Source organism: Oncorhynchus gorbuscha, linkage group LG13, assembly GCF_021184085.1.
Source record: "Oncorhynchus gorbuscha isolate QuinsamMale2020 ecotype Even-year linkage group LG13, OgorEven_v1.0, whole genome shotgun sequence".
Classification (NCBI taxonomy): Eukaryota; Metazoa; Chordata; class Actinopteri; order Salmoniformes; family Salmonidae; genus Oncorhynchus; species Oncorhynchus gorbuscha.
Window position 1 is genome coordinate 65,174,024 of NC_060185.1, and position 15,996 is coordinate 65,190,019.

The 15,996-nt window shown below is 47.3% G+C and overlaps 1 protein-coding gene across 2 annotated transcripts; it reads right to left on the minus strand.

Annotated features, from left to right (window-relative positions):
- Positions 1–100: 100 nt before the first annotated feature.
- On the minus strand, positions 101–15,694 carry LOC123993334 (FK506-binding protein 5). Of its 2 annotated transcripts, XM_046295363.1 has the most exons (8): positions 15,418–15,694; positions 13,987–14,172; positions 12,105–12,293; positions 11,285–11,461; positions 10,954–11,095; positions 8,547–9,250; positions 7,644–7,794; positions 101–2,938 (listed from the first exon to the last, which is right to left on the minus strand). In XM_046295363.1, the coding sequence occupies exons 1-8, from the start codon at positions 15,511–15,513 to the stop codon at positions 1,947–1,949; spliced, it is 2,637 nt and encodes an 878-aa protein (XP_046151319.1). In that variant the 5' UTR covers positions 15,514–15,694; the 3' UTR covers positions 101–1,946. The 2 variants fall into 2 exon arrangements, with proteins under 2 accessions (XP_046151319.1, XP_046151320.1); XM_046295364.1 differs by lacking the exon at positions 15,418–15,694 and having other exon boundaries at positions 14,000–14,135.
- Positions 15,695–15,996: the final 302 nt, after the last annotated feature.

Genomic DNA, 15,996 nt, shown 5'->3' on the forward strand with positions numbered 1-15,996 from the left:
GACTTACAGAAATCTCTGGAACAGTCTAACATCTCTGTTGACGAGTCGACAATACGTAAAACACTAAACAAGAAAGGTGCTCATGGGAGGACACCACGGAAGAAGCCACTGCTGTTAAAAAAAACATTGCTGCACGTCTGAAGTTTGCAAAAGTGCACCTGGATGTTCCACAGCTCAACTGGCTAAATATTCTGTGGACAGATGAAACTACAGTTGAGTTGTTAGGAATGGACACACAACACTATATGTGGAGAAAAAAAGGCACAGCACACCAACATCAAAACCTCATCCCCACTGAAGAGTATGTTGGAGGGAGCATCATGGTGTGGGGCTGCTTTGCTGCCTCGGGACCTTGACAGCTTACTGTCAGACAGAAAAATGAATTCCAACGTTTATTTGCAGGGGAATGTTAGGCTGTCTGTCCTCCGATTTAAGCTCAATAGAAGTTGGGTGATGCAACGGGACAACGACCCAAAACACAGAAGTAAACCAACAGAAAATCTACAACAGAAGAAAATATGCCTTCTGGAGTGTCCCAGTCAGAGTCCTGACCTCAACCCCATTGAGACGCTGTGGCATGACCTCAAGAGAGCAGTTCACTCCAGACATCACAAGAATATTGCTGAACTTTTGCAGTTTTGTAAAGAGGAATGGTCTAAAATTCCTCCTGACTGTTGTGCAGGTCTAATCCACAACTATAGAAAATGTTTGGTTGAGGTTATTGCTGCCAAAGGAGGGTCAACCAGTTATTAAAGCGAAGGATTCACAAACGTTTCCCACCCTGCACTGTGAATGTTTACACTGTGTGTTCAGTGTTCAGTTGTCTATTGTTGTGACCTAGATGAAGCTCAGATCAAATTTTGTGACCAATTCATGCAGAAATCCAGGTATTTCCAAAAGGGTTCACATACTAATTCTTGACACTGTATATTCATATGATCTGTTTGTAATGCAGCAGAGCTGTAGCTCTTCACTGTGCCCCTCTTACTCAAACTCCCAGAAGCCACTACTGTCTTTGTAGTGGCCCCCTGAAGACTAACCCACCAAAAGCGTTTTTTTTTCTCTGAGGGAGTGTTAACAATGAATTATACTGCCCACACCACGTCTCTCTGTAGTCATGTGATTATCCATCTGAGGCATCTAATGTTCTAAAATAAAATAGAACCAGTAACTCCCCGTAGCGTGACCGCACGCTGGGGAACTAGCCCCACCATCTTCAGTTGGATTGAAGAGAAAGCGCTCTTCTCTGGAGACAGAGCGAGGCAGAGAGAGTTTAGAGAACATGGCCAACGGGTGGTGCCCCCTGCTATATATGGTGGGGTCAACCCGTTAACGAGCACGCTCATTTATCCCAACATGCAAGCTGCGAGACCTTCCATGTTTGAGTTCTGTGCACTCTGGCATCGTTTACGAGACACAGCGAGGGTTGTTTGGCGCTCTGTAACACGGCAGGGCCATGAATCACCTGAACTATTACGGGAATCAGAGCTATGACAACATACACTAGCCTATGCTACGACACAGGCAGATGCCTCGCTGCCGGAAAAAAAAAAAAAAAAAACACTCATCATCTCTATTTTAATTTCGATCTGAAGTCAATTTTTTTAAACTAACATTACCACGCCTCATTACGTGATGATTTGTTTGGCTAATGTGTCAATGCCATTTATTTCATTGTTTATGTACTGTACTAACATTCCTCCCTATTGCTGTCCTCCCGGCCGGTTTTTAATCTGTATAAAACGTTTGTGAAAGAAATGCCTTTTTAATAACGAGTGGGTTACTGGCTGCTTTCTACTCTTTGTGTACAAAAGGATAAATAAAATTTGTATTTGCTACACAGAACGTCTGCTTGTGTTGGGTGTATGCCTCAAGCGATGATCCTGAATTGAATTATGAGAATCATCACATGATTCTTAACGATCATATCAATGCCAGAGCATCCTTCATTTCTTTTTCTTGTGTTTACGCTTGGACTTGAAAGACGGGTTTCCAGTCGAGACCCCAGATTTGGTGTGGCTCGCCCCCTCCGATGAACACAGCTGTTCGTCACAACTCTTTCCCTCTGATTTACTCCCTTCATTCATTTTGCTTTCCCCTGCCTCTCCTTTGTTAGGTCTGCTGATCTGTGTGTCTAACCCGACTCTCTCCTCAGCTACCTCTGGAAGTACCTCTGTGGCCTGTGGGTTAGGGAGGGCAGCGGTGGCTAATGGACTCCTATTGGTCGATTCGGATTGAATGGCTTTGCTTCTTGTACTCTCATTGGTGCCTTTGTTCCCTGTGCTTCCCTTGGTTACTTCCTGGGTGGCAGTTAAGTGACATTTTCCCTTTTTCACAGCCTTATCCTTCCCTGATCTCTCTGTGGCTACATTATCTCTGCCTTCATTGGTCTGTGCCATATCGGTCTCTTTATCTCCTGCTCTGTTAACTAACCCTGCCTGTCCATCTCTCTCTACCTCTATACTCACTCTTCTTTTCCCACTATCCTTCTCCACTCCACCACTGCCCCCCTCTTTCTCAGCAATGGCTGCTTTCTCCGCACTCTTCGCACTCCCCTCCTCTCCTTTTCCCTCTGGTTTCTTCTCCTCTCTCACTCCATCACTACCTCCCTCTTTTACAGTCTTCCCTGGTTCCCCTTCTTTCTGAATGCTCCCCTCTACTTTTTTCTCCTCTTGAAACTTCACTGTCTTCTTTACTTTCCTGGCTTTGGTCTTGGTGCCCCCGAGGCCCCACTTTTCCTCTGTAGCTTCCCAGTAGTTCTTCTTGTCGATGATGTGCTTGTTCCGGAGGTTCTCGCCCAACCTCTTCATCTCCTGATTGACGATGGGCTTGAACCTGGGCTCCAGACGTTCCACCTTCTGGAAGTCATTCCTGGCCTCCTCCTCGTTGCACAGAGCCGAGTGGGCTCTGGCCCGCTGGTACACTGCCTTGAAGTTATCTACAGAGAGATAAAGGGAGGGAGGGAGGGCGGTAGAGGAGGGAGAGAAACAGGGTACGGTAGAGGAATATATTTGTAGAGGGAAAGAGATGGAAGAGAGACACAGAAAGAAGTAAGGAGGGACATTGAGAGAGGAGAAGAAGCAGGGAGAACAAAAGAGAGAAATTAATTAGAGAGAGGGAGATTAGAAGAGACAGGGAGAGGGAGACAGACACAGTAAAATATGTGCAGTTAGACAGTGAGTGAGAGGAGATAGACCAAAAAAGTGGGTAAGAGAGAAATGGAGAGAACATGAAAAATACAAAGAGAGTGAGAGAAAAAAAGAGAGTTAAGGAGAAGGCTATGATCAGTAGCATATCACATCAAACTCTGCGATAAATAATTCAGGTAAAAAGAAAACAACGAATTTCACTCCTGTTGTGTTAAGAGCACAGTACCAACGAAGAATCACAATAATGGAGAATGATGCAAGTGGGTTTTGAAGCTTCCAGAAAAAAGGGAGAGCGAAAGATTGAAAAATCAAGTCTGGGAGCAACACAAGGGTGAGGTCTGCATAAAGACAACATTTGTACTACAGATGTCGAGCATTCAAAACAGAGCCCAGCTAGCACATAACGTTCTGAGAACCATATGTTTCTTAGAGCTCTCCAACTTAGAGTGTGGTTTCTATGCATACAACCTTCCCACAACTTTCTGGGATTGGTGCAGGATGGTTGTTTTCTTGGTATTTCATTATTTTAACAGCTTTTTTCCAAAAAGTTCAAACATGGTTACATTTCATTTCAATTTTGGTAATGTTCTAGAAACATTCTCCAACTGGTTTGACATTGGGAATGTTCGCAAATAATTCCGAGGTCATTAAGAAACAACATTCTTCTGTGGGAATTTCAGTACTTCAGCATAATGTTTCCTCAGGGTTCTATTTAAAGTCATGTTCTCAAATTGTTCCAGAATGTTAAGAAACAACATTTTTCGGTGGGAATTTCAGCATAATGTTTCTTATAGGTTTCCTCGTGCTTCTATTTAAAGTCATGTTTTCATTGTTCACAGAACGTTAAAACGTTCCATAAAAACCCAAAGAAAATAGTTGTAACGCTCAGAGAACGTTGTAAGAATGTTATTTTAAAAACATACACATTCCATTCTCAGCTTCAACAAAACTCTCCATCCTCTATCTTGTTAAGTATGTTCAGGTGTGCCCACTAGTTGGCCACACCTGATCTCAATGAGTGCTTGATTCCTTTGAAATGGGGTCTATTTGAATAGATGAAAATGAAGAGCTTTGTATGCATAGTAAAACATGGCATTTTAACTACATCCTGGTGGCGCAGTGGACTAATTCCAAGGACAGAGAGCCGAAGATTATAGGTTTGAATCTCACTGATGCCATAATAAGAAATACATTTGTTTACATGATTAATGACTACAGAAATGAATTTCCATGTGTCCTATCTGTGCTTGGAATACATAAAAGTTAACCCAAAATAAGATAGCAGTGTTGTTAAAAGTCTTCTTCAAAAACCTCCAAATAACCAATCATTTCTGTTATCAGAACGTTAATAACACCTCCCTGGAATACTTTCAAGGAACCAGAGCACATTATCAGAACCTCCCGGCAACCTAAAAATAAACATTCCCAGAACAGGTGAAATATTCGCTTCTGATCTCGGAACGTTTAAAAAAAACGTTCCGTTTTACGGGTCAGGAAAGTTTGGCTTCGTTCCCACAACTGCCGACGAATCAAATTTGCTAGCTGGGGTAAGTGTATATTTTTGATTTAAAAGATTCTTTCTCACTGATATGTTTCGAAAACCGTTTCGCATGCAATGATTATTGACGTCTCTAAACCTATTGAAACAGAGTCTTGATTGTAGTTTACACGGTCCCACCTGTAAACGGTGCTCTGAGAACCATTGGGATAAGGCAGAATGCCTTGGGTTCTTCGAGAGCAATGGCAGCTGCTTCTCAACCATGAGAATAAGATGTAGGGAAGAGATAGAGTGGGGTAAAAATGTATAAATGGGGAAGTGAGTGAGCGGAAAAAAGAGGAGGAGACAGGTCCAGGGAGAAGAGAGAGGTGGGGAGAGGTCCAGGGAGAAGAGAGAGGAAGACCGAGAGAGAGGTGGGGAGAGGTCCAGGGAGAAGAGAGAGGTGGGGAGAGGTCCAGGGAGAAGAGAGAGGAAGACCGAGAGAGAGGTGGGGAGAGGTCCAGGGAGAAGAGAGAGGTGGGGAGAGGTCCAGGGAGAAGAGAGAGGAAGACCGAGAGAGAGGTGGGGAGAGGTCCAGGGAGAAGAGAGAGGTGGGGAGAGGTCCAGGGAGAAGAGAGAGGAAGACCGAGAGAGAGGTGGGGAGAGGTCCAGGGAGAAGAGAGAGGAAGACCGAGAGAGAGGTGGGGAGAGGTAAGAAACAAAGAGGAGGAGACAGGTCCAGGGAGAAGAGGGAGGAAGACCGAGAGAGAGGTGGGGAGAGGTCCAGGGAGAAGAGAGAGGAAGACCGAGAGAGAGGTGGGGAGAGGTCCAGGGAGAAGAGAGAGGAAGACCGAGAGAGAGGTGGGGAGAGGTCCAGGGAGAAGAGAGAGGAAGACCGAGAGAGAGGTGGGGAGAGGTCCAGGGAGAAGAGAGAGGAAGACCGAGAGAGAGGTGGGGAGAGGTCCAGGGAGAAGAGAGAGGACCGAGAGAGAGGTGGGGAGAGGTAAGAAACAAAGAGGAGGAGACAGGTCCAGGGAGAAGAGAGAGGAAGACCGAGAGAGAGGTGGGGAGAGGTAAGAAACAAAGAGGAGGAGACAGGTCCAGGGAGAAGAGAGAGGAAGACCGAGAGAGAGGTGGGGAGAGGTAAGAAACAAAGAGGAGGAGACAGGTCCAGGGAGAAGAGAGAGGAAGACCGAGAGAGAGGTGGGGAGAGGTCCAGGGAGAAGAGAGAGGAAGACCGAGAGAGAGGTGGGGAGAGGTCCAGGGAGAAGAGAGAGGAAGACCGAGAGAGAGGTGGGGAGAGGTCCAGGGAGAAGAGAGAGGAAGACCGAGAGAGAGATGGGGAGAGGTCCAGGGAGAAGAGAGAGGAAGACCGAGAGAGAGGTGGGGAGAGGTAAGAAACAAAGAGGAGGAGACAGGTCCAGGGAGAAGAGAGAGGAAGACCGAGAGAGAGGTGGGGAGAGGTCCAGGGAGAAGAGAGAGGAAGACCGACAGAGAGGTGGGGAGAGGTCCAGGGAGAAGAGAGAGGAAGACCGAGAGAGAGGTGGGGAGAGGTCCAGGGAGAAGAGAGAGGAAGACCGAGAGAGAGGTGGGGAGAGGTCCAGGGAGAAGAGAGAGGAAGACCGAGAGAGAGGTGGGGAGAGGTAAGAAACAAAGAGGAGGAGACAGGTCCAGGGAGAAGAGAGAGGAAGACCGAGAGAGAGGTGGGGAGAGGTAAGAAACAAAGAGGAGGAGACAGGTCCAGGGAGAAGAGAGAGGAAGACCGAGAGAGAGGTGGGGAGAGGTAAGAAACAAAGAGGAGGAGACAGGTCCAGGGAGAAGAGAGAGGAAGACCGAGAGAGAGGTGGGGAGAGGTAAGAAACAAAGAGGAGGAGACAGGTCCAGGGAGAAGAGAGAGGAAGACCGAGAGAGAGGTGGGGAGAGGTAAGAAACAAAGAGGAGGAGACAGGTCCAGGGAGAAGAGAGAGGAAGACCGAGAGAGAGGTGGGGAGAGGTAAGAAACAAAGAGGAGGAGACAGGTCCAGGGAGAAGAGAGAGGAAGACCGAGAGAGAGGTGGGGAGAGGTAAGAAACAAAGAGGAGGAGACAGGTCCAGGGAGAAGAGAGAGGAAGACCGAGAGAGAGGTGGGGAGAGGTCCAGGGAGAAGAGAGAGGAAGACCGAAGAGAGGTGGGGAGAGGTCCAGGGAGAAGAGAGAGGAAGACCGAGAGAGAGGTGGGGAGAGGTCCAGGGAGAAGAGAGAGGAAGACCGAGAGAGAGGTGGGGAGAGGTCCAGGGAGAAGAGAGAGGAAGACCGAGAGAGAGGTGGGGAGAGGTCCAGGGAGAAGAGAGAGGAAGACCGAGAGAGAGGTGGGGAGAGGTAAGAAACAAAGAGGAGGAGACAGGTCCAGGGAGAAGAGAGAGGAAGACCGAGAGAGAGGTGGGGAGAGGTAAGAAACAAAGAGGAGGAGACAGGTCCAGGGAGAAGAGAGAGGAAGACCGAGAGAGAGGTGGGGAGAGGTAAGAAACAAAGAGGAGGAGACAGGTCCAGGGAGAAGAGAGAGGAAGACCGAGAGAGAGGTGGGGAGAGGTAAGAAACAAAGAGGAGGAGACAGGTCCAGGGAGAAGAGAGAGGAAGACCGAGAGAGAGGTGGGGAGAGGTAAGAAACAAAGAGGAGGAGACAGGTCCAGGGAGAAGAGAGAGGAAGACCGAGAGAGAGGTGGGGAGAGGTAAGAAACAAAGAGGAGGAGACAGGTCCAGGGAGAAGAGAGAGGAAGACCGAGAGAGAGGTGGGGAGAGGTAAGAAACAAAGAGACAAAGGAAGAGAAAGGCAGACAGAGAAAAAGGAAGGTAGCGTGTGTGTGTGTGTGTGTGTGTGTGTGTGTGTGTGTGTGTGTGTGTGTGTGTGTGTGTGTGTGTGTGTGTGTGTGTGTGTGTGTGTGTGTGTGTGTGTGTGTGTGTGTGTGTGTGTGTGTGTGTGTGTGTGTGTGTGTGTGTGTGTGTGTGTGTGTGTGTGTGTGTGTGTGTGTGAAAAAGTACCTCTGTGTTTCTTGAGCAGCTTGGTGTTGAGCACCACCACTTCCTGGTAGTCCCTGAGCTCCAGCAGACACTGGCTGAGGTTGAGAGTGATCGGCACACGCACCTTCTCCAGAGAGTCCCAGTCCTCCCTCCTGTCTTTATAGCACACCTCCTTCATAGGGAGATGGAGAGAGAAAGGGGGGGTGGGGATAGCCAGAGGGAGTGGAGAAAGGGACAGGAAGGGAGAGATCGGGGAAGGGAGAAGGAGAGGGGGAGAAAGAGAGCAGTAGATGGAGGGGAGAGAGAGGAATAGGAAGAGACGAAGAGAGATACGTGGAGGAAAGTGGGATAGAGGGGAATGACAAAGAGTAAGAGATGCTTGGGTGAGCGCTGTCACTCTTAAGATCTCCAAGGGTCTCGCTCTGTTATTTTTAGCTCTCCTCTTCGTGTTCCTGTTCTATTCTGCCAGTGTACCTTCAATCTTATAGCCTTGCTCTTCTCTCTTCAGTGGAGTGGCAACGATGCAAAATGAATAGAGCCTGTGAGATGCCAAGAACCAATGGCTCTTATGTAACAGGTATCATAGAGGAGTCTTCTTGAGGCGCTTGCACACTGCTCAAACAATGACCAACAAACTCCAGCATTCCAAAGTTGGCAGTTGTATGTTCAAAAGATTATCCAACAAATGCCTTCATGTATTGTCATTCTTAGCTATTTCATAACAACGTTTTACTTTCAGCCTGTCATTCCTCTACATTAATGAGTTGTTTCACACTGAATGAAGACATAACACCGAATGAACACACCCATGAATGAATGAACATTCCACTATTGGAATGAACACACCCATGAATGAATGAACATTCCACTATTGGAATGAACACACTATTGAAAGAAAACACCATTGAATGAACTGACACTAACCTTGTTTTGAATGAAGTCCACGTACTCCAGAGCCTCCTTGAACTTTGTTGTGGCCTCGCTGTGTTTCTGTTCTGTAAGCAGGAAGTTACCCTCCTTTTCCAGGAACATGATGTGTCGTAACTTCTGCTGCCAGTCCATCCCCTCTATCACAGACAGAGCACTCTGATTGGTCTCTAGCTGGGTTTCCGGGGTGCTCTCTGTCCTCTTATTGGCTGTTTCATCCTTCATTGTAGCCTGATTGGCAGTTCTATCCTTCACTTTAGCCTTATCCTTCACTGTAGCAGTAATGGTTGTTCCATCCTTCTCTATAGCCTTTTTCCACCCTGTCTCATTCTGCTTGTCATCCTTGACATCTTTCACTTCCTCTTTGGAAGAGGCGGAGTTATCTTTGCTTTTCTCCTTATCTTTCACCTTGGTCACTGTGCTCTCACCATCCTTCTCTTTCTTGCCCTCTTCATCTTCCTTCTCCTCATCTTCCGCTTTCTTCCCCTCCTTCTCCTCTTGCTCCAGGCAGTTCCAGTATTTCTCCTTCTCTTCCCAGTATTTCTCCTTCAGTCTGTCAGCGAGGAATCTCAGCTCTTTGTGCACCAGAGGGGCCAGAGTGATGTCCAGGTTGGCCACCATGTTGAAGTCTCTCTTGGCCTCCTTCTCGTTCCACACTGCAGCATGGGCCTTGGCCCTCTTGTAGTACGCCTTGACACAGTCTGTAGGAGAGAGGGAGGGAGGTGGAAAGGGTGGAGAAACAGAGACACAGCGAGAGCGAGAGAGCGATATTCATCAATATTCACTACCATCTTTGAAAGTAAGGCTTCATTAGACTGGATGCATTAGTGTAGTGACACTAACCAACACACAGTAGCTAAGATTTCAATTTTTACTCATCTAGGGCTGTGCATGCTTGAAAATGACATCTCCAATCACTGTATGTTCTTATCGGCAGAGAACACGGCATAGAGAGAAAAGATACCCGCTTAGGGTGAGTGAGTGAGTGAGTGAGTGAGTGAGTGAGTGAGTGAGTGAGTGAGTGAGTGAGTGAGTGAGTGAGTGAGTGAGTGAGTGAGTGAGTGAGTGAGTGAGTGAGTGAGTGAGTGAGTGAGTGAGTGAGTGAAATAATAATATTTCTATAAAAAATGAGAGGCCCCCTGACTCAGGCCCCCTGTCTCAGAACACGCACACCACCTAATCCTGTTTCTCTGAGGAGTGGAGATGAGTGGGCTGCAGTGACTGGTTTAGATCTCCATTGATGGCTTTCCTCTCCTCCTCTCATTTCCTCTCCATTTCATCCCCACTCCCCTCAATCTTTCATTCAGCCAACATTTCAATTGATTTCCTCATAGCCTCTGGGAATAACCGAGCCGGTGCGCCACGGAGAACCTTCACCGACTCAGAGTCCCTCACAGAAAGAAGACGTCTCCCAGATGGAAGGAAGGAGGGATGTAGGAGATGCTAATGAAAGGTTGAATGCCAGGTTGGAAGTGATAGAGACGACAAGATAACAATGACAAGAGTAAAGAGGCTCGGGAGAGAGTGAGAAGGGGAAAAGGAGGGGAGAAGAGAGTCTAGAATAGGAGAGGGTGGACGAGGGGTGCCGCTGTCTAAGGCACTGCTTCTCAGTGCAAGAGGCGTCACTGCAGTCCCTGGTTCGAATCCAGGCTGCATCACATCCGGCCGTAATTGGGAGCACCACAGGGCGGCGCACAATTGGCTCCGCATCATCCGGGTTTGCCGGGGTAGGCCGTCATTGTAAATAAGAATGTGTTCTTAACGAACTTGCCTAGTTAAATTAAGGTTAAATAAAATAAATAAAAATAGAGAAGAGAAGGACCGACAGGAGAGCAGAGGAAAGGACAGAGAGAAGAGGAGATGCTTTCATCGAAGGAGATGAGAGGAAGGCACTAGGCAGCCATCGCTATAAGTTGAAGCAGAGGAACAGAACAGAGAGCGAAGACAAAAACAGCCCATGGACAGTGTCTCAGGGTTCAGTCATAGGGCACTATGGGCTCTATATAGGACTCCTTGAGGATTGTGGAGACACATAGAAGGCAGCACAGCGCTAATCCCTGAGTCAAGCAGAAACGTCTTTCAACTGCAGTGCACACCAAATCAGACTTCAAGACAGGAAGTGAAGGTGTCAGTAATGTTGCTGAAGAAACAGCTGGCTTGTACACGCAAAAAGGGCTATACAAAGAATATAGGCAGTAAATGTAAAAAGACAGACAAGTATTATTCTACATTTTTTTGGGACAATCATCACTGTTGTCCATCATGCTCCAACTCCAACTAATGACTCCCATAAAAAAAAATTGCTCAATACGTCATTTTCGGATACAAAACCCGGGATTGCATGACTGTATGTTTGTATTTGTGCCTGCATGTGTGTGTGTATATCTTCATGTGTGTGTGTTACCTTTGTGTTTGTGTATCAGGTCACTGGTATGCTCCAGAACCTCATAGTACTCCTCCAGCTCCAACATGCACTGACAGTAGTTCAACACTAGGGGGGTGATGAGCCTGTCCACGGCTATGTAGTCCTCATCACCTGGCATCTCCTACAGGTGGGAAATTAGTGTCTGTGACCAGCTTCTTTATCATGTTGACATTATTCCTCCCTCCCTCCTCATGTTGTATGTCATGGATGTTCTCCCTCCTTCTCTCTTCTTTTCCTTCCCATCACATCCCCCCCCTCGCTCCCTACACTTATCTTTTCCAATCCCTCCCTCCCCCCTCCCTCCTCTCACCTTGGACAGTACAATCCGGAGTAGCACCACAGCTTCCTGGTACTTCTTGGCAGCCTCTCTGAAGTGTCCCTGTCTGACCAGCGCATTGCCCTGCAGGTGGAGCGAGGGCACTTCCTTCATCTTCTCATCCTTGTCCATTATCCACGACTCCCGCTTGTACGAGAAGGGGTCTCCCACCTGGGGAGATCAGGGGCGACAGGCAGAACAAATGTAAAAAGTCATCCAGGGTCTGGTTCATTTAGACACACAGTAACAAAATCTTCTGCAACGGAAATTGACCTGTTAGTCCCTCCCTGTTTTCTTCTGTTTGGTGCCAACTGAACACAACCCACCTCCACTTGGCTGAGGATCGAATGTGTTGCCTTTGACTCCGCTAGTCCCCCTGGTGGTTAGCGGCTGGTTACATAAACCGTTTTGTTTGTGAATCGAGTGGTTGATGTAGGATGAGCTGTTGTTCGTTGGAGACAGAGAAGGCTGTGTTTGGAGTCGGTTTGTAATGTAACGGGCGGAAATGATTGTCTGGAGGTTTGTTTGTGGGCGCCGATGTGTGTGAGTGACAGAGGTGTGTTGCTGTTCACATTGGGAGATGTGTTCATAAACTGAGGGCTGTGTACTTCTAATGGACTAGGTGTATAACCACTGGTGCATCCGCATTCCCTCTGTGCCAACTTAACATGTGTGTTGTGTGTGTAGCGCATTTATCCCCTCTCCTCTTCCTGCAACTCCTCCCCAGATCTTTAATGTAAATGTCACTGTCAACTTACCAGGTCAATGAAGGGTTAATAACTAAAATGATGACGATAGTGTAACAGATTGTTACCTGAATGAGCTCCATGATGAAGATCAGTGCCTGAGGTGTCCTCATCAGTTCATCCAGCTCAGGCCAGCCAGTAGTGTTGTAGTGGAACATGTTCCCCATGCCACACGTGTGCCTCTGGCCCTCTAGCGGGTCCTTGCCCTGGGCAATCAGCCTCATCCCCTTGGACACGATAGGGTACAAGCCTGTGTGCTGAGATGGGAAAAAAACACCACTATGACTCAAATAGAGTCAGAGGGACAAACCAACGTGGCCTCAGAGCATTTCAAATGATTCAGTATGCAAATCCGAGACACTCTAGTATGATATGTTATACTGTATTCATACTGTATGGTATGTGTTAATTTGTGGATGTCCATCGTCCATCTTGTATGATATGTTAGGAATTGCAATTAGTACAATATGTTATGAATTTGCAAAACGGATGATATGTCACGAATTCCAATTTGCTCTAATTATTAGAATCGGTGTGCTAGATTAGGGTTGGAGCGAAACCTACAGGACGGCAGCTCTACGGGAACAGGGTTGAGGAGCCCTGCTCTAAGGGTTAGGTTAGGGGAAGAGTTAATTAAAAGGGTTAAGGTTAGGGGAAAGGTTAGTTAAAAAGGTTAAGGTTAGGGGAAAGGTTAGTTAAAAGGGTTAAGGTTAGGGGAAAGGTTAGTTAAAAGGGTTAGGTTAGGGGAAAGGTTAGTTAAAAGGGTTAAGGTTAGGGGAAGGGTTAGTTAAAAGGGTTAAGGTTAGGGGAAGGGTTCGTTAAAAGGGTTAGGTTAGGGGAAAGGTTTGTTAAAAGGGTTAAGGTTAGGGGAAGGGTTAGTTAAAAGGGTTAGGTTAGGGGAAAGGTTAGTTAAAAGGGTTAAGGTTAGGGGAAAGGTTAGTTAAAAGGGTTAAGGTTAGGGGAAGGGTTCGTTAAAAGGGTTAAGGTTAGGGGAAAGGTTCGTTAAAAGGGTTAAGGTTAGGGGAAAGGTTAGTTAAAAGGGTTAAGGTTAGGGGAAAGGTTAGTTAAAAGGGTTAAGGTTAGGGGAAAGGTTAGTTAAAAGGGTTAAGGTTAGGGGAAGGGTTAGTTAAAAGGGTTAAGGTTAGGGGAAGGGTTAGTTAAAAGGGTTAAGGTTAGGGGAAAGGGTTAGTTAAAAGGGTTAAGGTTAGGGGAAAGGTTAGCTAACATGCTAGGAAGTTTCAAAGTTGCTAAAACGCTGAAGTTGTCTGTGATGATTCAAACACACAACCTTCGGGTTGCTAAATGTTCGCGTTGTACTCCCACCCCTCCACCACGACCAACCACCCTTCTTTCGTTTTTGCTTTAGGTAACCATCTATCTTACGTAACCATAACCAAACGTAACATACAGTATCATACTCATTTGAGTGTCCTGGATTTACGTTGTTTATGTTATGTCTAGTCTATGAGACAAGGCTGCACAAACACACACACACAGAACAACTCAGTTGTGACACAAATGGAGTCCATTTGAGAAACAAACACTCACAATATCGATGTGACTAAAATAGTCTCAGAGGTACTTTTTCACCTCACCGCTGCTGGTTGCTGAACTAGCGGCCCTAAACTAACGAATCACAAGCACCATTTGACTTGCAAATGTTTGCTACTCTTTGCTTTTCCCAGAAGGAGAAATAGAAAAATTGTTGCAGACAAAAATATTTCTGTTTGAGTTTTTAATTGTGTACGTAGGAGGCCACCAGAGGTAGGTTCATCTTTAGAAGAATGAGGAGAGCAAAGCTTCCTCCACCACCCCAGGGAACTCTAATTACCAGACTATTTGGGGTCCCTGGATCTCCTGACTCTCGCCTCTTTTTCGTATCGGGAGGTAAAGACGTCTGTGTGTGTGTGTCTATTTGTGTGTGTGTGTTTAATTGGTCCCTGGACTCACAACAGCATCGCACCAGAACTCAGCCACCTCTCCGATCCTCATGGAGGTCAGCAGAGTCTCCCACACCTCCATCTTGAACATCTTCCCCACAAAGATCTCCATTGGCACTTTGGCTTTGGCTTTACGACTGTCGTCAATCACCGTGCGCTCAAAGTTGTCCAACAGCGTCTGGAAGTGGAACACCAGCTTGGATGGAGATGAGGGAAGGGAGGGATATAGAAAGAGTGGGGATTAACTGTGGTCATATGTTCCAGAGCTTTCCATTGTCAACACACACACACACACGTACGCACTTGCACCTACACATACATAGTGTCATTTGGTGTGTGTTGGGGGGTGTCTGGACTCTGGCTGACCCTCTCTGCTCCACTCGGTGTGTGTTGGGGGGTGTCTGGACTCTGGCTGACCCTCTGCTCCACTCGGTGTGTGTTGGGGGGTGTCTGGACTCTGGCTGACCCTCTGCTCCACTCGGTGTGTGTTGGGGGTGTCTGGACTCTGGCTGACCCTCTGCTCCACTCGGTGTGTGTTGGGGGTGTCTGGACTCTGGCTGACCCTCTGCTCCACTCGGTGTGTGTTGGGGGGTGTCTGGACTCTGGCTGACCCTCTGCTCCACTCGGTGTGTGTTGGGGGGTGTCTGGACTCTGGCTGACCCTCTGCTCCACTCGGTGTGTGTTGGGGGGTGTCTGGACTCTGGCTGACCCTCTGCTCCACTCGGTGTGTGTTTGGGATGCTATGGCCCTAACCTTCTTTTGCTCTCGTTAACTGGAGTTATTTGTTTGAGGCTTGCGACAGAATGGGAGCAACACAGAACACAGCTGTTTAATGGGCCAGATATTCATGTCATTTTCCAGGAAAATGTTAAGTCATCGTTGGACTCCAGGCCTGGGACCTTATGGCTGGACATGATCAGGTGATGTGTGTGTGTGTGTGTGTGTGTGTGTGTGTGTGTGTGTGTGTGTGTGTGTGTGTGTGTGTGTGTGTGTGTGTGTGTGTGTGTGTGTGTGTAGGAGACGTCATCAGCACCACAAAGCCTATGCATGAACACACTGATCCGTGACTGTTCAATCCCCACAGATGGCAATACGCCGTGTAGCAATTGTGTTGACCCAATGTTAGAGGGGTGTTACACCCAGATGCAGAATATTTTACTCCCTCGCCGGAATTACTCTAATCGAGGTGGGCAGAGAGATACTCTAAAAATGGGTTCTACATCGCTATGTAAAGTATTAATTGCTACACAACGCTAATTATACATTGCATAATTTCCTCCACACATTAAACCCTAGGCATATCTAGAGTTCAGCGGTTTCTGAAAAGGCAACCTGTTCCCTATATAGGAGACTACTTTTGAAGTCAAAAGACTTGCCCTATATAAGAAATAGGATGCAATCACAGACGCACACGGTCATGTCTGTGGGCGTTATGTCTTACCTTGGTCCCCGGTGGAAAGTGGGGCATTGGGCCATTCCCACCTGCCAGAATCTTCTTCTTGACTCCTGGGTAGTTCAGCAGGTACGTCTCCTCCATTTTCGCTCCCGAACTTCCTTTTCTCTAAACTGTGGCTAGGTAAAAAAGGTGTGGTTTAAACCCTGGGGCTACACTGCAGGGGGACGAAGCAGCAGTGTGTGAATTTAGACTCTCTCCCCTGCTCTCCCTAATTAGTCTAGTGAGGAGGGAGTGTGTTGGTGTCCTGAAGCAGCCCGGTGCAGTCCTCCTGCTCTCTGACAGATTGCTAGATTACCAGGGTTTGAAGGCCACTTTAATCTGGGCATGCTAATCCACCCCCCCCCCAAATCCTCAGAATAATCCCCTGTAAGAAGTTGAAGAGGTGGGTGACCAGAGGAACATGTGAGGGCGAGGCAGAGAGAGATCACTGTGGAAGAAGATCTTTCTAGAAGGTAGGAAGGTAAATCCTCGAGGACGTGGGAGACCATTGTCTACTCAACAGGGGTTGATGACTAACTACTCTGCCTCTGTAATTGCTATGGTCAGACTCAGTGGTTTCCATTG